A 27,839-nucleotide genomic window follows, 5' to 3' on the forward strand; every position below is an offset into this window, starting at 1 on the left:
TTTACCCTGAAAGAGTGTAGCCACTGTTTTATAAAATGTGTCTTTTTAAATACCGCTGTCCCTTTTTTTTTCTCCACCAGCTGCATGTGTTTCAATGATCACAGGATCTTCTCCTTCCCAGAGGCTAGTGAAGATTAGAAAGAAAAAAAAAAACGCACTCATGATGAAATGTTCTCTGAGCTCATGCTGTCCTCCCACACTGACAGAGCACAGACGAATGCGTGGAGGCAAATAATGTCAGAGCGCAGGAAAGCACAAAATGACCAGGAGGAGAAGTGGCGGGCTGAAGACAGGGCTGAAGCTCAAATGTGACGGCAGCATGATGAGAGGAGGCAGGATTCAATGCTGAGGCTGCTGGAGGATCAAACCAGTATGCTCCAGTGTATGGTTGAGCTGCAGCAAAGGCAGCTGGAGCAGACTGCCACTACAGCCCCTGTGTAACCAACCGCCCTCCTCCCCACGTTCCATAGTCTCCACACCCAGACGCCCGAGAATGCGGTGGGGGGGCCTCCGGCTAACCAGCCACTCCGCCACAGAGGATTGCCCAAAAACCAGAAGGCTGGCATTCGATAAATTTTAAAGTTGTAAACTTTTAAAGTGCTGTGTGGCATTTTCCTTCCCTCCTCCACCACCCCTCCTGGGCTACCTTGGTAGTCATCCCCTATTTGTGTGATGAATGAATAAAGAATGCATGAATGTGAAGCGACAATGACTTTATTGCCTCTGCAAGCGGTGATCAAAGGGAGGAGGGGAGGGTGGTTAGCTTACAGGGAAGTAGAGTGAACCAAGGGGTGGGGGGTTTCATCAAGGAGAAACAAACAGAACTTTCACACCGTAGCCTGGCCAGTCATGTAACTGGTTTTCAAAGCTTCTCTGATGCGTACCGCACCCTTCTGTGCTCTTCTAACTGCCCTGGTGTCTGGCTGCGCGTAACCAGCAGCCAGGCGATTTGCCTCAACCTTCCACCCCGCCATAAACGTCTCCCCCTTACTCTCACAGATATTGTGGAGCACACAGCAAGCAGTAATAACAGTGGGAATATTGGTTTCGCTGAGGTCTAAGCGAGTCAGTAAGCTGCGCCAGCGTGCCTTTAAATGTCCAAATGCACATTCTACCACCATTCTGCACTTGCTCAGCCTGTAGTTGAACAGCTCCTGACTACTGTCCAGGCTGCCTGTGTACGGCTTCATGAGCCATGGCATTAAGGGGTAGGCTGGGTCCCTAAGAATACATATAGGCATTTCAACATCCCCAACAGTTATTTTCTGGTCTGGGAATAAAGTCCCTTCCTGCAGCTTTTGAAACAGACCAGAGTTCCTGAAGATGCAAGCGTCATGTACCTTTCCCGGCCATCCCACTTTGATGTTGGTGAAATGTCCCTTGTAATCCACCAGAGCTTGCAGCACTATCGAAAAGTACCCCTTGCGGTTTATGTACTCGCTGGCTTGGTGCTCTGGTGCCAAGATAGGGATATGGGTTCCGTCTATGGCCCCACCACAATTAGGGAATCCCATTGCAGCAAAGCCATCCACTATGACCTGCACATTTCCCAGGGTCACTGCCCTTGATATCAGCAGATCTTTGATTGCATGGGCTACTTGCATCACAGCAGCCCCCACAGTAGATTTGCCGACTCCAAATTGATTCCCAACTGACCGGTAGCTGTCTGGCGTTGCAAGCTTCCACAGGGCTATCGCCACTCGCTTCTCAACTGTGAGGGCTGCTCTCATCTTGGTATTCATGTGCTTCAGGGCAGGGGAAAGCAAGTCACAAAGTTCCATGAAAGTGCACTTACGCATGCAAAAGTTTCGCAGCCACTGGGAATCGTCCCAGACCTGCAACACTATGCGGTCCCATCAGTCTGTGCTTGTTTCCCGAGCCCAAAATAGGTGTTCCACTGCATGAACCTGCCCCATTAGCACCATGATGCATGCATTGGCAGGGCCCGTGCTTTGAGAGAAGTCTGTGTCCATGTCCTCATCACTCACGTGACCGCGCTGACGTCGCCTCCTCGCCTGGTATCACTCTGCCAGGTTCTGGTGCTTCATATTACTGCTGGATAATGCGTGTGGTGTTTAATGTGCTCCTAATTGCCAAAGTGAGCTGAGCGGCCTCCATGCTTGCCTTGGTATGGCGTCCGCACAGAAAAAAGGCACGGAACGATTGTCTGCCATTGCTCTGACGGAGGGAGGGGTGACTGACGACACGGCTTACAGGGTTCGCTTCAGGGAGCTAAAATCAACAAAGGGGGTGGCTTTACATCAAGGAGTATTTCAGGCAGGACTTCACGGAGGGTTCCAATAAGAAATGGTGCACCTAAGTTATTGTTCTTACTGGAACAAGGAGGTTAGTCTGTCCTCTGATTGATACATGGCTAGATTTACCTCGCTGCACCTTCTCTGTGAGTGACTACAGTGTGACCTAGAGGAATGAGTCCCCTAGACGGGGAGGGGGGAAAGCAAATGAGTACAAAACAAATCTGGTCTATTTCTTGTTTTGATACACTCCATCTATCTTTTACATCTTTGGCTGGCAGCAGACAGTGCAGAAGGACTGCATGCCATCCACATCTCAGGGCTGCTCGGCAGAAGATGGTACAATATGACTGCTAGCCATCCTCATCTCTTGCCTGCCCGGCAGAAGATGATGCAATAGGACTGCTAGCAATCCATATCGCCTGCCTACTCACCATAAGATGGTTCAATAGGACTGACTGCAGGACTAAAGAGAATGACTTGATCAAGTCACTCCAAATTTAGTCTCTGCGCCCATGTCTGCCCAGGCGCTCCTGATCGACCTCACACAGGGGACCAGGAGCACCTCGGACATGACGATGACGGCTACCAGTCCTATTGCACCGTCTGCTGCCACAAGGCAATGGGTTGCTGCTACTGTGTAGCAATGGAGTACAGTGTTTGCCAGCACCCAGGAGACATACGGTGACAGTGAGCTGAGCAGGCTCCATGCTTGCCGTGGTATGGCGTCTGCACAGGTAACTCAGGAAAAAAGGCGCGAAACGATTGTCTGCCCTTGCTTTCACGGAGGGAGGGAGGGAACAGGGACCTGACGATATGTACCCAGAACCACCCGCGACAACGTTTTAGCCCCATCAGGCATTGGGATCTCAACCCAGAATTCCAATGGGCAGCGGAGACTGCGGGAACTGTGGGATAGCTACCCACAGTGCAACGCTCCGGAAGTCGACTCTAGCCTCGGTACTGTGGAAGCACTCCGCTGAGTTAATGCACCTAATGCACTTAGAGCATTTTCTGTGGGGACACACACGCTCGAATATATAAAACCGATTTCTAAAAAAACGACTTCTATAAATTCGACCTAATTTCGTAGTGTAGACATACCCTCAGGCATGTAGCTACATGCATCAGTAAAAGGATTTGGCAGGAGAGAGGCATCAGGGAAAGGCTGTGGCAGCGGGGACGCCGTAGGACTGTACATAGTTGTTTTTAGCTGTGTAGATGGGGGGAGGCACTGCTTGGGTGTGTAGAGGGCAGCGTAGGGTACATACCCACAGAGATCAGGTGTGTCTTTACTCACCTAAGAAGAGCCTCACCATCTATGCTTCTATTTATACCCATGCTGGGGGGCATGCAGCGAGTGTACTCTACACGTTGACATAAGGGGTGTGCAGTGTAGACGTACCCTTAGTGTTTTCTCTTTATTGCTGCTGCATGTGACAGACAAACTGAGAAAACATGTGAATAATGTGACATAGTGAGGCAAGTCTGATTTTTGGATTCGTGTCAAATGCTTCTAGTTACACCAGTGTGATCTTTGTTGACTTCAGTAGAAACGCACTGGTGTAAATGAAAGAAGAATTCTGCCTTTATATGCAGTATATTTAGTTTGTCCAATGTGTTAGTGAAAGAAATAAAAGCAGAGTACGTATATATTTAAATTTGGTGGTTGGCTGGTTACACTGTGCTTATTTGTGTATTGGTGGTAGTTCTGTTAAGGCTTGTTTTATGCTAAGCAGAAAAGTTACTGTGGGTCATGTTGGTATGTGACATTTGATTAAGTTAATGAAAGTAGCAGCTTCTAATTGAAACTGTTGACTGTAATGTAGAATAGATGATAAAGCTGAAAGAGTTATGCTAATGTGGTGTTGCTGTAGGAAGTATGAACAGATGACCTGTTCTAATCCACCCTTAGCTTGTCCACATGAGCCCTTGTCGCTATCTGAAAGTGTATCCTATGGTTGTAGGTTAGATGTCTGCCATTATAGGGTTTGCTTCTTAAAAACAAACTTATTCTGAAGCAGACAAATGGAACAAAACAATATAATGAGATTTGGGACTTTTTCTCTTCTTCCTAACCATCTCTTTATTCTTTTTTGGTTAGGTTCCTCCTTCATTCTTTTCTCATTATAGTTGCACGCTGTGCTCTTCTCTGAACCCAATCCTCTACCTACTTAGGAATAGTAAATGGGAATTTTCTTCTGAGAAGGGCGTGCAGCGCTGAGCATTAATCTCACATATTTAGGTACATTTAAGATAATAAATTCACTCTGATCAAATATTTGACCTTTCAGGACTTAATTTCATTATATTCCTTTTTAAATATTATCTTTTGTAATAAGAATTCTGTCAGTGTTTGGTATGTAACTAATATAAACATGTTTGAATATTTATCAAAAAACAACCCAAATAAACTCCAAATTGCCAAAAACTCAGAAGGATATTAATGCAAAATGCTCTGAGTTAATTTAAAATCTAAAGGCAGTTTCAAATTATTATAGAGTAAAATTATGGCAACAGAAGACAAATCTTTTTTTATTTTTATAAATTTTGATTTATTTCTACTTTCTGCTATTACCATCTGGAACTTGTTTTAAACCTGCTCCATTCATTACATCCAGAATGAATAATTAAGTGACTAACTATAAAATACCATATTGCTGCACTTAGCTCTTGTAACAAATTTTGAATGTATTCCATAGTTGCAATTGAAAGAAAATGTTGTTCTGGTTTAAATCCTCCGAAGGGTGTTTGAGTTCTGCACTGCTGCTCTGGGAGGAGGGAAGAAAGCTCCAGAAAAGTTTGTTAGTCTCATTTTAGAAAAAGCTATGTCTTCAGTGACTGACTTCTAATGCTGTAGGACTCTTCCTTTACGCATTGGGACAAGTTCTGCTCTCTTGGGCTCAGTGGGAGTCAGAGAAGGCTTTCTGTGATCCCTTTGCTTAAGCGAGGATTTCAGGATCTGGCCAAATTAGCAGATTGCTGCAGCATAGTTCAGAAGTGAGATGGTAAGTAGGGGTCTTGAGATGCATTGACAGAGCTGTATAGGCAAACCCGCACAGTGTCTGCCTGCATGTCCACCAGCACCTGCTGTTAGTTGCTTAGTTTCAGAAGCGTGAAATTCATTCGTGCAATTAACAAAATGTAATCTAAATTCATTCTTTTTTAAATTCTCTTGGGTATTTATTAAACATCTTTTAAAAGGATTATCCTGTTGTGCTTCTTGTAAAAATATTTGTAACTTTGTAGGAGAGTCCAATCTCATCTTTAATTGTGTCCTAATTTGTAATGTGTTTAACATCACTTTTAAACTGTGGCATTAATTTTTTTAAATCCCCAAATTAATCTATGTTCAGTTTTTATTTACACAACTTCTCTGGAATAAAAGTCTTTCTTTCTCAGGAGAATACAAAACAAGTGTGAATGTTGCATCTTAATATTTATAAAATATGGGTAAATATAACTGTAAACACCTGGCATCATAAAATAAGGAACTATATTTTCCCCCTCACCTAGCATTTTATAAAGAAATTCAAAGAACAAACGTAGAATTCTTTCTCCATGCTATATTCATTCTAGTTTTTTCCTGATATTTTATTTTACTACTTTGTGTGTGAGCTGAAATTCTTGCTATATGCTATGTAGAAAACAGTACCCTGAAAGTATAACTTTGTAGATACAGTAGAAGGGACCATTTTCCTGCCATTGATTTGTATGCAAAAATTCCATTGACTTCAGTGGAAATTCTCCATGTGCATAAATGTAAGTGTGTTAAACTTTTATATGTATCTGATCTTTTTATTTCCCTTGGCTACTTAAAAAAAAAGTCTCAATGAACTGCATGTATTTTTTAATTGTCTGTTGAAGGAACCTTGGTCTTTTTTGTCTGTCACCTCTGCAGTCAGAGTAACTTATTGGAAATATACTGTAATGCCACCTGTACAACTCATATACTACCAAGCATTAGTGTGGAAATTCATCTTAAAACAAATCAATGTAAATTTTAGGATGACACCTGACGACACTAGAATACTTGGCTGAGGTTAATCTTTTTTTCAAAGAGGACAAAATCTCCAGAGAGACTTAACATAAAGAAACCACTTCAATAAGTTAAATTGGTAATTTTCATTGAAAGAAAGGAACAGGGGAGCACTAGAAAATATTCCACAATTTGTGGTTGTGACTTTTCATCTCAGTAATTGCTCTGTCATTTCTTGGATCTGTTTGCTAGGGCTGCCCTTACTTAAAGCGGGAATAGTTAATCAAACTACAACCAAAACAAATACACTAAATAATCACAAGTCACTCCCTCCTCCCCCAAAACTCCTTTTAATATATAACCAAGTAAGAGCATTGCAGCAAACAGCCATGAGAAAAACCCAAGCCACTCAGACAGAAAGATGAGTTCCACAAACACTGCTGTCCGGTTTTTCAAGCGTTGCTGCTACTGCTACAAAACTCAGTCTGGGAATGATTTCACTGAAAAGCCATCCTAGAGCATATACTCTTTCTATACCACTGATTTATATCTAGCTTCCAAATTAAGCATTGCCTCAAAAATAAACAAACTACATATACGTATACCTCTACTGAATCTTTCACTGCACCATATTAACAATACCTAATTTTTAAAAAACGTCTTTCGGTTAGTAGAGCATTACCTTCCTGCTTCGTAAAAACCGTGGTTTCAGGGGATGAGGAGTTGCTTGGAACAGAGGGAGGGGTTGGGGCTGTGGGGGAGAAAGCACCATGTAGATTTTAGTATGTGTACTGTCCAAAGAAATTTTATCTCATCATAAAAATTAGCAGTCTGTGTAATGCAATTTAAAATTGGTCGTCAGTGTCCTATCTATTACAGAGTTGGGGGTTTTTTTTGTTTTTTTTTATCACCGCTCTGTTATTTCCAGCTTAGGTAGCAAAGAGTACAAGGGCTCTTAGCGTTTTTTAATTCTTCGGGTTTTTTAATTCTCCTCTCAGTTCTACTCATTTAGGAAATTGTTGGTGAATACAGGAGATTATTTGTAAGATGAGTAAAGAAAGTGCTTGCTCAATGGAATGCTTCCTTGGCTTTTTTGTTTGTATGAAATGAATTTCTTCCAGTCAAGCAACCAGTGAGAGTGAGGGTCTGTTAGAAGCATTTGTTGGATATAGTGCTTGAGTCCTAAAACTCTAATGCTGTCATTTATTCACAGTATCATGGGCATTACTGTACCATTCAAAAGCAACTTGCAGCAACTTAAGTTAATGCAAGGCTGGCAGACTCTCATCTTATGGTAATTACCAATACTGGGGGTTTAATTAATGTTCCAAGAATTACTGTCTTTATTTTCTTTATTGCAAGAAAAATGGGCAGCTTTCTGAGCCATGCTTCCTACTGGATATTACCAGCCTATGTGACTTGTTAATTAACCCTCTTGTTGCAGTGGGCCAGAGGCCAGGATCTGAGCCCTGACAAATTTTGTATTGCGTTTTTATATCAGGAATAAAGGATCAGAAAAGAAAACCCATGTAATTAATTCTGGGGTTGTGTTGAGAGTGTATAGAAGATAGATGTAGAATATTTATTTGAAATTCTTTACTGGGAGATCTAGAAAAGTAAAGCCTGATTTCCAGCAGTGTTTCTAGGGAAGGTATAGTAATACCAGTTTGGTCATTTATCCATGGTGCTCGTTGTAGTGAGAAAGAAGATGCCACAGTTTACTTTTTTGAAAGAAGAAATTTGCTTTTTAATATCCTGCAGTGTCCCTCTGAGAATGATGGTGTAAATAATGATAGCTGTTCTGAAAGACTTCTAGATGGGCTGGGCTGGAGGCCCACAGACAACTTCTACTCTCAGTTGTATAAATCTGAAATAATGCTATTGAAGGTGAAGAAATTAAATTAGCATGTTTGAGCAGAATCTGATTCACAGTGACTATTGTACTGTCCTGTGGGCTTCTTAGGTTTGTGAGGGACCTTGGGACTCATGTTCCCCATGTCCAAAACAATTAAGAACTTGAAGTTTCTCATGTTGCTCAGTCAGGATGCTCCATTTTTAGCAGCTCAGTTCACTCAAATGCTTTACTCAACCTTCTTATCGTGCTGTCCTCAGCTGTGCTGGGCTTTCTGTTCCCACTCTGAATGCTAGCTGTGAGGCAAAGGTTATTAAAACCTCACTACTGATGGCACATGAAGTAAAGCAGGAACAAAGCCGCACAGCAGGAGATAGTAATGTAAGGAGAGAGGTGAGGTAATGCAAAGTCAACACAAAATGATGACAAGAGAACATCAGACCGGGAAAGGGCATGAAGAGAGACTACAAAGAACAGAGAGACACACAAGACAACAGGGGGACTCAAAAACAGTCAAATGGGAGATGTTCCTACTTTTCCCAGGGCTCACTTGGATCCATCTTGATAAATTCATTTGGACTTGGAAACCCTCTGTTCCCTGTGAATTGCATATTACTAGTGACAAGTGAACCCTCACTTGTTTTGGATAAGCCGCCAGAAATGTTTACTTACATCTTTCTAACATAGCTGAGTTCCTTGAATTTTCCAAATTGGGATGGAAATAGGACTAGAGCAGCCTTTCTCCTGACATCTTGGCATTTTCTCTTATGGTGCTGTTCATAACCAGGATGCAAAAATGGAAATTCTAATGGAAAAAATAGCCACAAAAGTTGTCCACATTTTGTCAGACCTCTATATAGGGTCAGCTTGGTTATTTATCTGAGCTGTCTACTCCCTCCCTATGTATTACATCATGTTCCTGGAGTTTGCTGCCTCTTAATAAACCTCACTATCCTTGAAGACCACATGGTGTTGGAGCTCAAAGGCTTACAGCTGAGGGACAGCAGAAGAGCTACAGGGAAATGATGAAGTTTTGTACATGAAAGTTCCATTGAGTTTTCTCTTGGAATTGTAGTGAAGGAGATTCATTCTTCTTCCTCCTCTCCCCTGTGAAGCTTTTGGTGCTGCTGGGAATAAAGTATATTTGCTTTGGCGATGCTCTTAGCCCTAAAACTAAAGGATTTTTACCAGCCTCAAAACTCTTAATAACCACAACTCTGTAACTCCTCAGTGCTGTCTGCTGTAGAGAAGATTGTTCACCTGGAAGTATATTACAGTACCATGCTGATAGCCAGAGTCTGAAGAGAAGAAAAAGGCAGTGAACAGTGATGGTGTGGGAGATATAATACTGTCTAGTCACCAGGACTGCTCCATTGGGGTAGCACTGGGGCTGAGTGGAAGGAAGAGACCTTGCTTTCATGACTGGCTGACTCTGCCTATGGATGTTAAAATGAGTCTGGCATTTGACCAAATGACTTCGGAGGACATGCATAAAGTTATAATGGAAGCAATAGAGCCATTCATAAACAAGTGTTTCCGTGAGGCCAGCTGTAAAAACAGTGATGGCTACTTTTTAGGTGAAGGGGCGAAAACCTTGGCGTAAAGGAATATAAATAAGAAATAAATTGTTACCATTTCTTAAATGGGTGGAATAGTGATTATATTAGCTTGCATTATTAATTGCTAGTTCTGATTAAGTGTACTAGTCTATTCTGTAGTGTTTAAAGGTGTGCAAATCACTCCTTTCAATAGGAGGTTGATTTTTTATTTAACAAAACGCTAGAATTGAAAAGGATAAGTGAATAGGGTCAGTTAAGAGTAATTGAAGAAGACACAGTAGGTTAGAAATTCAAAATGCTGCCTGCCCAACACACTATTACAAATGGCATTTAGGAGCAGGAGTATATTTTTCCAGCAAGGCTTTGAATGTGTAAGAAATCTTTATACAGGATGGAAAACGGCATTTGCAGCAGAACTCAACTACTTCAGAACCTCATTAAAATAAACGGTGAATTCAGATGCACAGAAATAGTCACAGTACTTAGCATTTTACCACTTCAGTGTTCTGTGTGAATTTTAATTAACACAACAGCCCTGTGAATGGGGTAACTAATATTATCCCCATTTTAATAATGAGGAAGGTGAGAGAAATGGATGGGTAAGATGGTCTTGTAGTTAAGGCAATAGACTGTAACAGAAGAGATCTAGGTTTTATCTTGACTCTGCCAAAGATTTCCTGGGTAATTCTAGGTCTTGGGCAAATCTCTTAATCTCGCTGTGCCTTGGTTAACTATCATAAAATGGAGATTATAATACTTACTATCTCCCACCCTTTGTCTGTCTATGCCCCTATCCTGCGGTTGTCTCTGTATGGGAAGTGACTTTACTGAGGTGCCATGCGGGCATAGGACCTTGCCCTGAGAGAGTCATTTGCAGCAGGATCAAGGCCTTAGGTTTTAAGTTCTTCAAGACAGGGGCAGTCTATAATCATATGTATGTATAGTGTCGAGCACCGTGGAGGCCTGAGCTCAGTTGGTGCCTCTAGGAACTGCCATTAAATAAATAAGTGCAATGGCTTGCTCAAGGCCATACACAGAGAGGCAACAACAAGAAAAAAGTGCTAAGATTGGAGCTCAGGAGTCCCTGGCCCCCAGTACCATGGTTATTCCTTTAGACCATCCTGCTATAGTCCTCTCTTTGTACAGATCTCCTTGTGGATGTCAAGTGGGGAGTTTTGTAGAGGGTTAATGTTACTGTGCAACCCTACATTTTCATGGAAAATGTCTGTGGGGAGGTGTTACTCTCCACAGGCATCTATAGGTGGCTAGAAAAATAAATAAATAAAAATAAGGATTAAAAAAACAAACAAACTTGATTGCCTGAAATAATAAGGAGCAGCCGGAATGATTTGGTTGTGTCATGTTAGTAGCTAAAAAACCTCTCAGTAGGTTGGATTATTACAAGGAATTTCCGTACAAGGCTCAGGAGACTCATGGTATCCAGGTTCATCTCGAGAGACTGTACTGGAATGTTTAGATTTATTTAAAATAATAAATTTGAACCTGGGCAATAGAAAGAGGCAATAAATGATGGATAACAGTAGCTCACAGGCACCTGGCACCTGAATATATTTTTTACATTGACTGTAGCTGCTGATAGCATCTTTCCTGCAACTAGTCATTTGTTTTCATCCCCTGTAGAAAAATCAGGAAAAGAACCATCAGGTTTATTGTGAGATCAGATACATTAAGAAGGGTTATCAGGGAATGCCGTCAGGTTGGTATTGATCAGCTGCTGGAAGTGGGGTTAGTTCAGCTTTTTGTTTTCTCCTTTTCGGAGAACAAAGAAACAAAAACCAACAAGCCAAACTAAATTCAAGGAAGATTTAAAAAAAAATATATTATTTTCTTTTACAAATGTTCTTATTACACAAATGTTAACAAGTAACACACGCACACACAAGATATTGGGGTAAAAATTTGTAAAGCACCTAAATGGCTTAGGAGCCTAAGGGCTTGTCTACATGGGGACATTGAGGGCTTATCTGCACTGTTCTGCAATGTGGGTTGTGGGATTGTGAATTGCAGAGCACAGCAAAGTGTTGAATGCTAACTGCTCTCTGTGGATGCTGCTGACACAAACTAAAAGATACCTACCTACTTCATGTTAATATTAGTTGTGTTTGAAAGAGGACTATGTGCACTGGTTACCTTTTAGTCCACACAGAGCAGTTAGCGCACAACACTTCGCTGTGCTCTGCAGGTCACACCCTTATAGCCCACACTGCAGCGTAGTATAGACATAGTTTAAGGGAGTTCATCTGAATTAACTTTTAAAGTGGATTAGTTAAACTGCATTAAACTCCTGTGTGGATGCTCATACTCAGAATTAAAGTGGCCTTAATTCAGTTTAGTTTATCATAATTCACTTTGGAAGTAAATTAAACAGAATTAAATCCACTTTAATTCTCAATAAGGCTACATCTACACTACGGATCTTACAATGGCACAGCTGTACGGTTGCAGCTGCGCCGCTGTAAGGTCCCCGATGTAGCTGCTCTATGCCGATTGGAGAGAGCTCTCCCATCAGCATAATTAAACCACCCCACCAAGTGGCAGTCGCTATCTCAGTGAGAGAGTGTCTCCCACCAACGTAGCACTATCCACACCGGCACTTTTGTTGGTGAAACTTATGTCAATAAGGGGTGTATTTTTTCACACGCTTGATCGACAAAAGTTTACTGACAAAAGTACTAGTGTAGACATAACTTAAGAGTGTTCACACAGGAGTTTAGTGCTGTACAACTAAGCCACTTTAAATTCACACTTTTTATTTTAATTTGGATGAACTTTCCTAACTGTTTCTGTGTAGACAAGCCCAAAGTCCCATTTTCAGAAGTGATTTAGGAGCCAAAGTTCCAGTGAAAGTTGGAGACGTATGCACTTAAGTCACTTAGATGCTTTCACAAATTTTACCCTGTATCGTTTTCTTCTTATGTTTGTGTTTTTACTTGTATTTATTGTTCCTTAGTATTGTTATGACTTATTAATGATTCTCATTAGTACTTTATTCAATTATGTTTAACATTTGTATTGCGACACTGCCTAGTAGCCAGACAGGTCCAGGCCCCATTATTCCAGGCAGTACATAAACTCCAAATAACTTATTATTTCTTGAAAAACAAAATTTATTATTTCTAAATATAAATCTGAACATTTGCAAAAATGATGGTTAGCAACTATTCTTAATAATAAAAATTCATTACAAGGCTTCTCTGTATATGTGATTGTAACTGTCTTTGTAGGATACAGAACAATCGAGGCAATTTTTTGGATTTGTATAGAGGGATTTTGTTTTTCAAAAAATACTAAATGGACATAATAATAAGGTGTGATACATATAAATGTGTGTGAACACTGTTGCATATGAACTGTAGACCTCGAAGAATGTGGGTCTCTGGTTTTAGAACTTAGCAATAAAATAAATAGAACAAATTCATGAGCTGGAAAAAAAGACAAAAGGGAGAGTTTTGGTATTTGGATGCAACTCTCAATAAGAGGTGTTCAGGTATAGATCCAGATCTCACCTCAGTTGGCAGCAGTGAGAGTCTCTCCATTGATATCAGTGGGAATTGGATCCAATTATCATACAAAACCAGTAAAGATTTTTGGCCCACATCTGGATGTGGGTAATGCAGTCTTTATTCAAAAAAAATCTTCCATTGATTTCAGGGCATTTTTTTAGCCTGAGTAAGCGGTGAAGTATCAGGTTCCAGTCGTCTTAGGTCTTTCTTTAAAACAAAGATTGTCTTTTAATGTGAAATTCTAAGTAGTAGCATTTGTTGGCCTTTTGAAGTGTGGAAATATATATACAGGAAAATACCAAGGCTTTCCTCCATGATAATGATGATTAGTTTAATTACATTCAGTATAATTGTTTCTGAAGATGACCTCCTTTTCTGATCGCTTTTTTTTTTCATTAAAAAAAAAAGCTTAATTGGAATTGTAAATTACAGAAATGAAAGAGGATGTTATTAGAAGTATTAGCTATTTGTGTCAGGCACCGATGATTGGTTTTTGGTGTTCTTAAGATGCAAAGAGCATATTATTAAAATTGAAACCCTGTCGATGTGCACAAGGTAATATCCACTTCTGATGAATTAGTTCAAAATCTGGAGGTTTTCTTTATAGAGGATTAGGTTATATAGTGAATGGAGACTCCGAAAAGAAAATAGAACTGTGTATTTATGCCTTTAGAAATATTATTTGATGGCAATAAAATGTTCCCTGAAATTCCCTCCCGAGTGGAGAAAATGGAGTTTGTTTGCAGTAATTGCATTTTCTAGCATTTGCTTTTGCACTTTCCAATATGAGTTAAGCCAATTGGAACCTGTGATTTGGTTTTGCTTATTGGCAAAAGTACCATGTAAATTGATCTGTGATGCATTTATAGAGAATGCTTTGAAAGTTTTGAAATTGAGATGGCTTTTTCTTATTAGATTTAGATAGTATTATAATTCATTTCTGTATTTTAGCCTAATGTAATATTAACCAAAAATGTTCTTTTTCAATTTAGTTTTAATCAAGTTCTAGAAGAGTATTTCCATTTCACTTCACTGGTACAATGAAGTTTGAGTTTTTGTTTCCACTGTCTGCTCTGTATCCAAAGTTCAATATCTCAGCCATTTGAAACAACATTGAGCCAAAATGTGTCTGGAATTTGTCAGCTCTAATGTGTAATATCCTAATATATTTAGTATTTTATGTCCATGGTTCAAAGGGATAATGTTAAGTTCTTTAGGAACTCCCCCCTCCTCCATTTAAACTATATGGGACTAGACTGATCTTATTTACGCTGGTGTAAATCTGGAATGATTCGGCCTAATTCAGTGGAGCGCCACTCCAATTCACCAGATGAAATGAAGGCTAAATCTGGCCTATAACCCTTATATTATCCCAAGTTAGTGCTATTTCATTTCAGTGGATCCTTTTAAAAGCAAACATACAGCACTCAGCAATCATGTGAGGCCTGCTCTTTGTGCCCTCTATTGTTTATAATGACGTCCTAGAGTGATTGGCACATTTACATTTTTTTTTTACAAGGATTGATTTTAAAAATGAATGACCACCCCCCCCCCCAAAAAAAAAAAAGCCATTGCATGATGCAATGACCATATTGCCCTTCAGACATTGTTAAATTTAAAGGTAGACTTTAAGGACAGTGTTCCTAACTCTTGACACTTCATGTGACTTTTATGATATTTGTTATTTTCCTTAAAGCCCCATCTCCTGGTGGTGTTATATGAGACTCTCACCTTTTTTAAAGTAATTTTCTAGCTCTCCTCATTTTGGACAAAAGCTTGAAAACATTAACCGTAAAGGCTCACTCACCAATAGGCCAATAAAAAGAGTTCCAAATGTATTTTATAAATCCCATAATTTTTAAGCCAATCTCATGATTTTGGAGGGCTGGCTCATGGTTTTTGAACACTCGGATTGGCAATACTTTCAGCTAGAAAATTATGCTGCGGCTTTCAAAGAATGCCTAATTTCTATTCCAACTTCAGGACAAACAAATATTGTGGACCAGTCGATAAGATCTAGTGAAAACCTTCTCGTACTGGACTCCGCTAGAGAGATGGTTTCAGTAACATTATCCCAACAAACTTCCAAACTAACTTGAGAGTTAAAAAATAACTGATGTCAGTGCAGCTGTAAATAGGCTGTGGCATCAATGGTGAAACAAAAGATTGTATCTTACTGTCATACTAACATTTTTTTTCTTTGAACAAAAATAACCCCAGATATAAATCACAAACAGTTACATTAGAATAATGTTGCGGTTGAGACATAAACGCATAAAAGCAAGGAATTTCCAAGTTACTGTTGTCACTGCATCCTTAAATCAGCCCCTTTGTAACTAGATACCGCAGTGTATGTGGCCCTGTTTCAGGGGTCCTACTCCACTTGGTGATGTTACATGTCACTGTCATACAATATATTTTACTTCTGTATGGGCCAGATCTGTGGATAGAAATATTTGCTGTTGAGCACCACTGGTTCTGCAGCATAAGACTGCTGGTCAGGGACCACACAGGTCAAGTAACATCTCCTAGTGCTGTGGACTCCAGTGGAAGGCCTTATGTGCTACAGTGCTTCAGCTGTCGAGGACTGAGTTACGGGTGATGAGACAAAGATTCACTCCACATTTCCTTGCTTTTGTGGGTTTATGGCTCAACCTTGGCATTATTGTAACGTAGTTTTTTGTGTTTAATGTTTCTTAGACTTGGTTTTCCATTACCAGCATGGAAGAAACCCTAATGCATGAGTTTCAGAGGAGAAGGTAGCAGTCTGAACCTGCTGTGTGGCTCGATCAGCAAGTGTGAGTATTAACGCTAGAGCTGTCAGGCCTTGTGAAAGTGAATGAAGCCTGACGGTTACAGAGTGAAAGGTCAGAGGCAGAGCTTGCACTTACATAACATTTCTTTTCTGTGGTGTCTAACAACCTTTTCAACAAAGGGGAGCTTTTATGTACAAGCTTTAGATTTATCACAGGGATCCAAGGATCTCCGCCTTCACTTTTCTCTATACTGTGGTCCGATGTTTTCTTTGCATAAAGCAAAACAGTTAAACTTTTACTCTTTTGCCCACCTTGATATATTTTCCATGTGTTTTTTATCTTTCCCTTCACCCACTTCCAAAACCAAGTGTTGCTTTAAAAAGGTATTTGTGAACTGATGGTTAAAAAAACCTGGTGGAATATTTTGCAGCTGGAAGATTTGCAGAGTTCTGGGACTTGGGCTGTCTTCAGTGTCCTGGAACTATGCCTGGATCTTGTGTTTCTGTTTTTCATATGTGTTTTGTTTGAACTATTTTATTGTTGTGAGTTGTTTCATTCTTTTTATGTCGTCAAGATGTGTGTGTGAATGGTTGGAAATGTGTATTAAGCTGTTAGCTTGTTTGGCCAATATAGTTGTCATTTTCTTTTTTTAATTATTTGATTAAAGGATTTTTTTATTTTGCAGGGCAGGGAATAGTGGGAGGGATATTTATTCTGAGAGCAGCCAGAGCTTTTTCATTGCTGGTATAATCCAAGGAAAGATGTTCGCTCCTTCTATCCTGCTTTGGATTCTAATTTTTACAGAGGACTATTGTTCCCTGCAGTGTGGGGAATCTAGCATGTATTATAAAACCTGGCACAGATACCAGTTCGATCCATCCATTCCATGTGGAAGGAGGGAGCAGAGCTCTTGAGGCATTGTCCCGCCTTCTCTCAAAATAGAGAAGGCCCCACTGTGTAGTTGGGGCATCGTGAGTTTGGGAGGTAGGGGTGGCCACATGCAGGGAAGAGCTAGAGGTGAAGCTGCTGTTCACACTGACCTCCAAACCCAGTGGAGTTTCCACCTGACGATCTACCAGGCATTACGGCTGCTCAGAACAACATTTCCACTTTACAGCGTTTGATGCCCTAACCTTGTTGAGGGGGACTGTGTACAGCCACAGCCAGGCCACCAATGGCAGCCCTTCTGCTCTGTGAGCTCTGCCGTCGATAGCAAGGAATGGCACGGAGAAACAACTGGCAGTCTATAAGGTTGTCTGTGGTCTGCTGATTTCCCTGCTGATCTCTGAGCTTCTTTGTAGTTACAGGAGAATGTTCGGTGCTGCTTCTACATATTTGCAAGCCCTGTACATTTGGTAGTAGTTAGAACAGGGAATTGAGAGTCTCAGACTCTGACTCGCTATATGACCGCAGGCAACTCCCTTAGCCAGTCTGTGCTGCTGTTTGCCCACCTGTAAAGAGGGCATGATAATACTTATCTACCTCATGGAGGTGTTGGTGGCTTAATTAATTAATGCTTGTAATACATGTTGAGATCCTTAGATGAAAAGCACTGAAGGAGTTGTAAAAATGAGAAGACAGCAGACAAATATCTGTGACTGAAATACATTTACAATGTTATGTACTACAGCTATAGACAGCAGTAAAGCCCCATTTCCGTATAATCAATCAAAAGTAATAACAACAAACAGCAAAGTGTGCCACTACCCCAGATGTCACTTTGTGAGTCTGCGACTGTGGTTTTTGAAGTGCTCACTCCAACAAACGCATCGGGCATCTTCACCAGCTTGGGAACGGATCCCTCCCTACCCAGCAATCTCATGGAATAATTGAGAATAAGTAGTATTACTGTTTTCCTGAACTACTCTATTAAGTTAGTATGTGTGATATGAAGAAAAAATGGGGAAATGCCAATCAAAGCCTGCACTGTGCTACCCTGCACCTCTCTGCAGTGAGCTACCAAACAACCTCAATGTGGATACATATAGATTAATCTAGGCAAGAGATACCATTGAGTAGGAGATTTGTGTGTGACTGTGCTTATGCTTCCATATAAAACATAAAAGGTCAGCAGATTATAGAAGAAGGGCACCGTTGCCAAAAGAAAACATGCCAGAATATTTCATAAGTTGTATCACAGAGAAGGAATGAATGTTTTGCATTATCGGGGCCCTTTCAGGAGGAGATAACCTGAATGAGATTTACAAATACATAATCTGATTGGAGGTAATTTATTACTCTGATTAGTACTATATACACTTTCCTAGGGGAAGGGGAAAGCAATACATGGACCTCCTCTGCTTTTCATGGGCCTGTGCTGGCTTTCGACAGATTTAGTTATATATGATATGTTTGGGGCAGGAGTTTTTTGTTTTTTCAGAGTAAAATTCCCCCCCATCTCCTGAGCCTCCTTCTATGCCCCTACCACCCAGAAAAGGAAAAAGAAATCTGGCAGAATCTAAAGTCAAGAAACTGTGGAGCAAAGTCAGGTCTGTGGTACCTAATGAAAGTATTTAAGCATTTAAACGTACTTAACACAAGTACTGTCCCATGAATGATTAAAGATAGAATGAAGCACATTCATTGTGATGCATTAAAAAAAAGGAAGTGTATGCTATTTAAAGACTGCAAGCCAATACAACCGTGCCCATAACTGATTACTAATCAAGCTAACATCTTGAGGGTATGCTATACAATCTATCATGGCATGCTTGCTTCACTGCCAGATGTGGATCTACATTTCAGTGTCCATGCTATCACAGTACTGTCTTAGTATACTACACTTAGGCATTGGGATGTTCAGTGTCACAATCCCTGACTTTGGAGCACTAGAAAATCACAGGAACAACACTGCAATACACGATGCCTAAGTTAGGTGCCTAAGCACCCTACACAATGCCTGGGAAGAAATAGGCGCCTTAGAATGTAATCCACAAAGCCAGCACAGTGAGGGGAGGAGCCACCTAAACCAGCCAATGGAGATGCCGATGAGAAGGATGTGTGCTAAGCCCTGCCCCTCTCATGGAGATAGGTGCCTATCTCTGCTAGAAATCCTTAAACCCGGGAGAAGACAGGCACTCTGCGGTTTAAGGCTTTCTCAGAGGCAGCTTACCTTCGCACAAAACAGACTGGGCGTAAGGAGTATACTGAGGTCAGTTCCCTCAATCTCTCCTCTTGAAGTTGTTCCTCTTTAATTAAATAACTGGGCTACGGAGAATGAGACTGTAGCCAAGGGCTTAGGGCACTGACCTGACAGATCCCTGTTCAAATCCCTTCTCATCAGGGAGAGCGAATACTTGAACTACTAGTCTCCTACATCCTGGTTGAGTATCCTAACAACTGGGCTAAAGGGAGCTTCTCCTCATCCTATTTTGCATGGAGTTAGGCAACCTCTGAAAGTGCCTCCTGGATCAGGCTTCACAGGCAAGTTAAGAAGAGGAACGCCTACCTTCCCGCAGTTCATGGATTGCACTGGGGTTGAGGCAGGAGATAGGTGTCCAGACACCTAGAGTGAAATAACAGTGTGCATGCTGTGATGCTTTCTGGGGATATTCAGAGTTGTGACGCACCCAACTTGTACTTGCTCTTAGTGTGAGGAAGCCTTTCTGTGCTTACTGTGGGTAAGCTCCCCAACTCCACCAGCCTCTGGCAACACAAGCACTTCCCTCTAGGCCACCACAGGCCCCGTTCTCTCTTTACAGGTTAGCTGTAGGCACACTTCAATCCCCAAGTGCTCCAAGCGTCTCCCAGTTCCTGATCCACTGGATGGTCACAAAATTCCTAGGTCCTCTGTTCGCAAAGGAACAGTACACCACAGCTTACCAGTTACAGTACAGAACATAGTTCTGCTTAACACAAAGCACCAAGATTTGTTTTTAGAGAAAGAAAGTAGAAGTTTATTTAACAAAGAATGAGGATTCAATTGATAGCAAGCAGAAATACTGGCAACGAAGGGTTACATATGAAATGAAATCAGAACGTGTTCTAGAGCCTAAACTTAACTAATAGGACACTGTTCTGTCATAAGAGCAAAAGCTCACCCAAAATCCTTCCAGCCTATTACAGCCAGGGTTGGCTGTGATCTTCCACTCGCAAAGCAAGCCCACTGTCAGCTTACTTCCTGAGTGAAAGATATCAGGGTGTCTCTTTGCAACCCTAGATATAGAAAAACGGTCCTTTGATCTTTGTTCATAAACCAGACATTGTCCTGCTGTCCTTCCTTCCTATAACTTTAGCAATATCTTGTCAGTTTCTCAATGGTGATTAGCTGGGGGGCTTAGTATGTAAATAGGTATCTATTGTGAGGTATACAATACTCAGTTTGCATATAACCAGACAGATAAACGTCTTATCGGAAAGGAACATGTTTTGTTTTTCACCTTCTGGTGACCTGCTATAACTTTCATACCTTTAGAACTTATTTTCCAGTGTAGGCAAGTACCTCCTTTAAAATTATCCTTATATTCATGTTGCAGTGGTTACGCCAACCAGTGTGTTACTGGGTCTCAGTAGAGACTTCATATGCCTTTGTTGAATTATTTTGCATATAACTGACCCAGGGAATCCCTCTAAAACTCTGTGCACACCTGTGCCCTCTGCCAGTTGGATCAAGAGGTACATATATCACAAATGCCCAGAGGCAGAAACATAGGTGCCTAGGGAACTTCTATTGCAAAACTTTAGGAGCTGAGTGAGTTTAGGTGCCAACTTAGATGGCACCTGAACAGGAGTTTTGTGGATCGCGGTGGAGCCTAAAAATGGGACTTAGGCACCTGAATCTGGGGGGGCTAGGCACCTACTACCTTTGTAGATTCAAACCGTAGCCTCTCTGTGGTTCAGTTCCCCATCTGTAAAATGGGGATAATACTACTTCTCTCCGTCAAAGGTGTGTTATGAGGATAAATACATTAAAGATTGTGAAGCACTTTGTGATCTACTGATGAAAAGCACTACATAAAAAATAAGTATGCAAAATGAAGACTGAGCAGGGCTATGATTACTATCTATATCTACATTGGGGATGGGAAGTGGTAAACACCAGGGAGCGAGAAGTGCTTTTTAAAGGACAGTGTTGGCACAATGGGCATGAACAAATTCATGCTGGAAATTAGAAGAAGGTTCTGACCATCACAGGAGCAAGGTTCTGGAACAATCTCCCAGTAGTAGCAGGAGCAAACAACCTAACTAGATTAAAGTTGGAGCTTGATACATTTAAGAAAGGGATTATATGACGGGGTTACTTGTGACAGCAGGGGACAGGACTCCATGATCGAACATGTCCCTTCCAGTCATTAGTTTGTGACTTTGCCATTAACTACAGGATCAAGCCCGTTGTTAGTTTCCCCTCGTTCTTTTGGGCTCATATACATGTATGTCATTCCATTTGTAAACTCAAATAACAGTGACTCAGTTGCAGTTTGTCTGCTGTGTTCGGCATGACTCCAAAGTGAACTCTTCAGCTTGGGATGTTTGGCTCAAGAAAAAATTGTCTGAAGGTAAAATGTACAGTTTTTCATTGGGCATGAGCTCAGTGGTATGCTAATTTTGAAGTATCTCATTAAACTAAATGGGAAAATGTAAAACCTGGTTATTTATCCAGAATGTGGCTGGAAGTTTTCTCCACTGAAGTTGGCAAATGTTGATACTTGGCAGAAACCTGGTTTTAACGTCGCCATACAGCTTCTCTTAAGAATTTCACCAAAGCTAGCTTTGTTTGTGGGGATTGATAGTTATGACAAGTTATCAAATTTCATGCCAGTGGTATCGTTTCTGTTTCCTGAGAGAGAAGAAAATAACAATTTTGTCTTGTGGCCAGGAGTCACAGAGAGCAAGTACCTATCAGTCCTAGTTTTTAAATAAAATGAATTGCAGAGCAGCATGTGACAGAGATGGGAAAGAGGGAGGAGGGAATGGGGCATAAACTGCAGAGGAGTGACAAATGCCCAGTAGCATTTCCTCCAGCTTTTAGTCTAATGCAGCACCACAGAGAGTTATTAATATGTATGATCTGCATTTTGTTCAGACATTAGGAATCTATGAAGATGTCTAGTGTTTCTGGGGGGGTTTATGGCTTTTTATTTTTCTACCCAGAGTTAATGAATTTTGATCAGGAAATGTTCGCATAAAAATCCTGCTGAACTCCAATTTCCTTGCCATAAATATTGAAAGGGAGAGAATTCTCACTCTTTCCCCATAAGCCCCAGTGGGGTAGTTAGTCTGACTATCACAAACATTTCTCTAATTATTTTTTCAAGTAAGCTTTTTGATTTTATTTGCACATCAAATTTTGAAATAGGAAAGTTGTGTGTGTTTATGGGGGATAGTGCTGGCAAGAAAACGTAGAGCCCAATCCTGTATTCCTTCAGGGCGAGTTTCAGGAGTGCAAAGACTAAAGAATTGGGGCTGTAATGTCCTTATTAGAATAGTATTCATAAGTATAGAATATTAGTCTTTCCTTCACAGTTTGTACAACCAAGTAGGGCCAAGAACAGTAAGAAGAGGTGGCTATCTATTGGTCTATCTAATCCATGGTATTTGTAAAGGAACCGATCACCTTTGTGAAATCACTCCCTTCTTAGTGATCATTAGGAACATGCACTAAACTAAATGAGTTTCTATAAGAGAAGAAAGATGGCTTGTGGTTAATGCACTGCATTTGGACTGAGGAGATCAAAGGCCTATTCGAAGCTCTGACAGTTTTCTGTGTGATTTTTGGCAAGCCACTTTGGTTCAGATTTTTTAAAAAGAACTCAGCTTTTGTTAAGGCACTGAAATAAATGACTATTTTCAACATTTTTTTGCGTTTGTTTGTTTGTTTGTTTGTTTGAAATCTGGCACCAACTGGGGGTACTGAGCCCTTGAAAATCTGTCCCTATAGGCCAATCGCATTGACTTCAGTGAGTTTTGGATTAGGCCCTTAGGAAATACTATTATCCCCATTTCACAGATAGGCTCTCTGTGCCTCAGTTCCTTTCTCCTTATCTGTCTTGTCCATTTAGCTTGTAAGCCCTTCTGGGTAATGACGGTCTCTTACCATATGCTTATACAGCATCTATCTCAAGATGGAGTGCTGATCTCAATTAGGCACTACCATAATACAAATAATAAAAATAAAATGAGAGCCCATCATAAGTGGACTGGTACTGTGTAGAACAGGGTAAAGTATGGGAATAAAATTGCTCAATGGGTATTTCGGCATCCTTAAACTCTTGTAAAATATACCTTTGATAAGTAATCATACCTAATATATACACAGTATAGAGCCTTTCCTTTGAGCACTTTACAAACATTCATTCATTATGCTCACTGCATACTAGACTGGAACCCAGGACTGCTGACTTCCAGCGCATCCCATATACTAACAGACAGTATGCCAGATCTTCAGAGCTGTTGTATCTCCATTCAAGCCTTTGGAGCTGAGCTGATTTACACCAGCTCAGGATCTGTCTGCATGCCTGCCAGCTTGTTTTGTTTCATTTTGCAGAACATGCCTTTGGTTATGACATTTCTTTGTGTGATATTACTTTTACATTTTAACAAAATTTCATTCAAAGAAAAAGCAACAGCATTAATAATGTTCGCTGCCCATGGAGATGCACACAGATCCTGTGTATTTCATTCTGTCAGTGTTAGCTGTCTACTTATTTTGCTGGCTCTGCTGGTGTGGGAAGCAAATGTGCTAATTAAGTGCTCTTTTTGTTATTTCAGGAAGCCTGCCATATGAATATAAAATAGTGATTGCTGGGAATCATGAACTGACATTTGATAAGGAATTCATGGCAGACCTTGTTAAACAGGATTACTACCGCTTTCCCTCTGTGTCCAAATTGAAACCAGAGGACTTTGACAATGTTCAGTCACTCCTGACAAACAGTATTTACTTGCAAGATTCAGAGGTAACAGTTAAAGGATTCAGAATATACGGTACCCCATGGTAAGTCTCCATTTAAACTTCCTGTGTTTATATTTGTTTTTTCAACCACAGTAAGAGTTACTGCCACTGAAAATGCAATGAGTCCTGTTTTGTTGTGCTGCTGTGCAGAACCGTACTGTATCTTTAAGTAAACCATGCATTGTGAACAGCTATGAAAACACAGACAGTGTTGTTTTAATTGTAGTGGTAAAGATTTTATGCATCAAGATAAACATAATTATTTGTTTGTGTGAGTGAGTGAGTGAGTGAGTAGAGCAAGAAAAGAAGAGTTGTGATCTATATCTATTCTGCCTGTTGTTTGATTAGTGGAAATTTGTGGACAAATTCTGCCCTTCTCTGTATCCATGTAGTTCCCATTAATTCAGTGAGCTAGCATAGGTGCCAGTGAGGGCAGAATTCAGCCCCTACAACCTGAGTCTCCACTGCCTTGTGTGTTGTGTAGTCATTTACACTTGTAAAAACTTAGGTCAGTATGTGACTTTCTGTTTTACAATAGAGGACTCTATGATACACTTCCAGCACATGTGAATAGATGTACTGATTTGTGCCTTTGTTTCGTGAACTCATAATGGTGATCCATGGCGTACTTTTAAGTCTTTAAATTTTGCATATTGCACGTGTGAAGATAGGAAGTTTATTATGAAATATTAAGGGACAACTGATCAAGGAACAAAGGTTCTCCTAACAAGAGGCTCTGAGTGGTATGGATGACATTCTGCATGCAGCACAAGCCATTGAACACTTAATTTTATTTCATAATGACCTGACTCCTTAGCCCATTGATCCTGGGATTTCTTTGTGCATGGATGGCAATGGATACATTGCCAGAAAGGAAAACTGAGCTCCATCCATCCTAGGACACTTCTCTAATCTCTGTCCAACAAAGTCTGTAATTTGTGTCAAACTGTGATGAATTGTGGTAAATATGTGTGTAGGGCAAGTGGGAATGGGGAAATTGAGATGAGACAACTATTTTAAATTCATGTAGCTCTTTAGGTTAGGGAGTCTACTTATCTTGGTTTGGAGGATGCTGACTGCTGATGCTGAAATGGCAGCTTTCATCCCTTCTCTTGTGTGAGCTACTGGGAAAGCATGAAATCCAATTAGATGTCTGCATTTTGCGTGGCTCCTTCAGAGGAGGGAAAAGGTGCATCGGATACACTAAGTCTGTTGTTCAAAATTTTACAGAGAGGAGACTGCTCCATAACAAGTGGAAAAGACTTTTTTTTAGCTTTTGTGCTCTTCTGGTATACCGCATTACCCCCACCCTCCATACTTACCATGAGCTACTATCATAAATCTTCAAATACAGATTACCCCAAAAGGAGGAAACCGCTGGGGTTCTTTATATGTCTGCTTACCTCAGTTAGGGTTTTTATCTACATATATAAAAATACACACACATACACAATTCTGTCTCAGAGGTGGAACACAAGTGCATTAAACCAAAAGACACTCCAATCCTAAATTGAGCTAAATTGGCAAGTTCAATTTATATGCATTTTAGATGATATTTTCAGAGGGAAAAAATCCATGTTTGCTGATACAGCTAGTGGTTTTAATTTAAGAAGAGGAATCAAACTAAGAATAACATCTGCAGTTCTGAGGGTTTCAGCCCATCAGAGGTTTCTAAGAAGTAATTGCCATCAGACTGGGAAAACTGGCTATAACTCATCTATCTATTTAGAAAATGTAAATTGCCAACTCAGAGTAGCTATGGGAAAGGAATATCAGTCCATATTCATTACATGTTATTACTTCTGGTACATCTGAAAGCTTTCTAAAGACCTAAGAGAATTCAAGTAGTGCCTCCTACCTTACAATTTAGTAGAAATTGTATGTAGAAAATAACTTACAACACACAGGAGCATTCATGTGTATTTGCAATTGGAGAGTGCAGTGGAGCAAAGCAACAGTCTTTGAGGTGCAGAAAATTTGAATGTAGCCTGATGGGTCTGGGAGTATTAAATGGCATTAGCTGCAGAGATGTTGAAAATGGAGCACCAGCCCCTGAAAAGTGAAAGACTCCTCCTGAGTAAGGGTGGGACATGCTAAAGTTGCTCGCTGAACTCCTACTTTCAGAGGCTGGGGATGTAACTGCCGTTTTCACACCCTAACTAGGAGGCTGGTTGATGCACCTTGAAGAAATAACATGGGGGAAGATTTTCCATTAAGTTTGTAAATAACAATCTACTTCTACAATCTGTCTCCTTTCACTTCATACTGTCTTTGCCCTCTGGACCTGGTTTAGTTAGTGGAGAAATATCTGATTGTATAGCTCCTTATGTAGGCAAAACTCCTAACAATTTCAACAGGAATATTACCTGTTTCAGGAGTATGAGTTAGTCTTAATAGCTAGCCATGGGGTTCTCAGACTTTTGTACTGGTGACCCCTTTCACACAGCAAGCCTCTGAGTGCAACCCCCCTTATACATTAAAAACACTTTTTTATATATTTAACACCATTATAAATGCTGGAGGCAAGGCAGGATTTGGGGTGGAGGCTGACAGCTTGTGACTCCCCCCCCCCAATGTAATAACCTTGTGACGCCCTGAAGGGTCCCGACCCCCAGTTTGAGAACCCCTGAGCTAGCCAGTACAAAATAAATAAATAAATCTCTTTGAACTTTATAATTGATATTTAATGATTTCACTCTTAAAACTCTTTAATTTCACAGTCATAGGTCTCAGACACTGAGGTGTCCAGTAAAGAGTGCAGCGTGTAAATCTGTTTTTTTGTGGATCTCCAGCATCTGAGCTGGGAAAATCCTTTCCCCTCCCAACAGGAACAGCTGCATTGTTCAGCAATATCCTGCACCTTTGTCAAGTTGTAGCTTGGTCAGGTCTCAAGAACAGAAACACAAAGCTGGCCTCCCAGTTGCTTTTAATGAATGTTAGTGGGTTTTTCCTGTGTCCAGGAATTTGATCTATAGGGTGATCCAGAGGTCAGGAACAAACAGCTCACTATAGCTCACCTCTGAGACTCAAAGGCTTTCATTTGCTTTTTTTAGTAACTCTGGAGGAAGTGCCTTAATTTTTTTTTTTTCAGAAGCAAAATTTTAATTGGCATAGATAATGTGACCTTGAAAAGGCCAAGGGAGGTTGAAAAACAACACCACACAGTTCAGTCATCTCCTTTAAAATACAGTATTTTTCGTGCGTGTGTGTTTCAATCTGGTGTAAAATTGCTGGATTCACACCATCATTTGGCCTAATTTTGCACATATTTCAGTAACAAGAGTTGAAACGGAGCATGTTTATTTCTCCACTGCATTTACAATTATATTTTAGTATAAATGGCTATTGAGTTGTTACAGCTTCCTTGTTCTGATCAGTGCTTTAATACTTTGTGTTTACCCTGTCAAAAAAGCATCAGATTTTTTTCCAATTATAAGTTTTGTAATGCATCGTGGATTTTGCTGACAGTCTTCAAGTTCTTGAAATAGCGAGCAAATTAACAGCAGATATTGAGTGTGAGGATTAGAAAACCAATTGGCAACTCACATGATAGGATTCAGAAACACTGATGGGGAGAATGGGTCTCATTTTTTTATTTTCATAGTCTTGGTAATTAACTTGGGCCTAAAAAAAAAAGTGAAAAAGGAACAGAAATTGCCCTGCTCAGCAATAAAGTTCCTCCTTGCTATTAGCACTGGCGAATAGAAAGGGAGATTGGAATATTATGTTGGTGCTGTAGTCTTTCAGGAATTCCAGCATCTATTCAGTAGAAGTCAGCAGTTGAGAATAGTATTGGCAAAGCATAAGGTCTTCTGTGTGTGTGTTAAACAAATAGACACAATGCTGTAATGTGGTTGTGTTTAAAGGTACAGGCTCCTATTTCATTTTTCTTGGCATTTGTCCTTCAGCTCTCTCATTATAAGATCGAAGAAATGTATTCCCCCAGGTCTAGAATTACAGGGGGGGTTGTTTATATTTTTGCCTCTTTGGGAATGTCACAGATTTCTGTTCAGTCTCCCTGAG

The 27,839-nt window shown here is 40.5% G+C and overlaps 1 protein-coding gene across 1 annotated transcript in view; it reads left to right on the plus strand.

Annotated features, from left to right (window-relative positions):
- The window catches only part of MPPED2 (metallophosphoesterase domain containing 2), a 124,391-nt gene that overhangs the window by 49,296 nt on the left and 47,256 nt on the right, over nucleotides 1–27,839 (plus strand). The window contains exon 3 of the mRNA XM_077820128.1: nucleotides 23,633–23,858. Within this exon, the coding sequence (XP_077676254.1) occupies nucleotides 23,633–23,858 (226 nt within the window). The remainder of the gene's footprint in view (nucleotides 1–23,632; nucleotides 23,859–27,839) is intronic.

Source organism: Eretmochelys imbricata, chromosome 6 (assembly GCF_965152235.1).
Source record: "Eretmochelys imbricata isolate rEreImb1 chromosome 6, rEreImb1.hap1, whole genome shotgun sequence".
NCBI classification, from domain to species: Eukaryota; Metazoa; Chordata; order Testudines; family Cheloniidae; genus Eretmochelys; species Eretmochelys imbricata.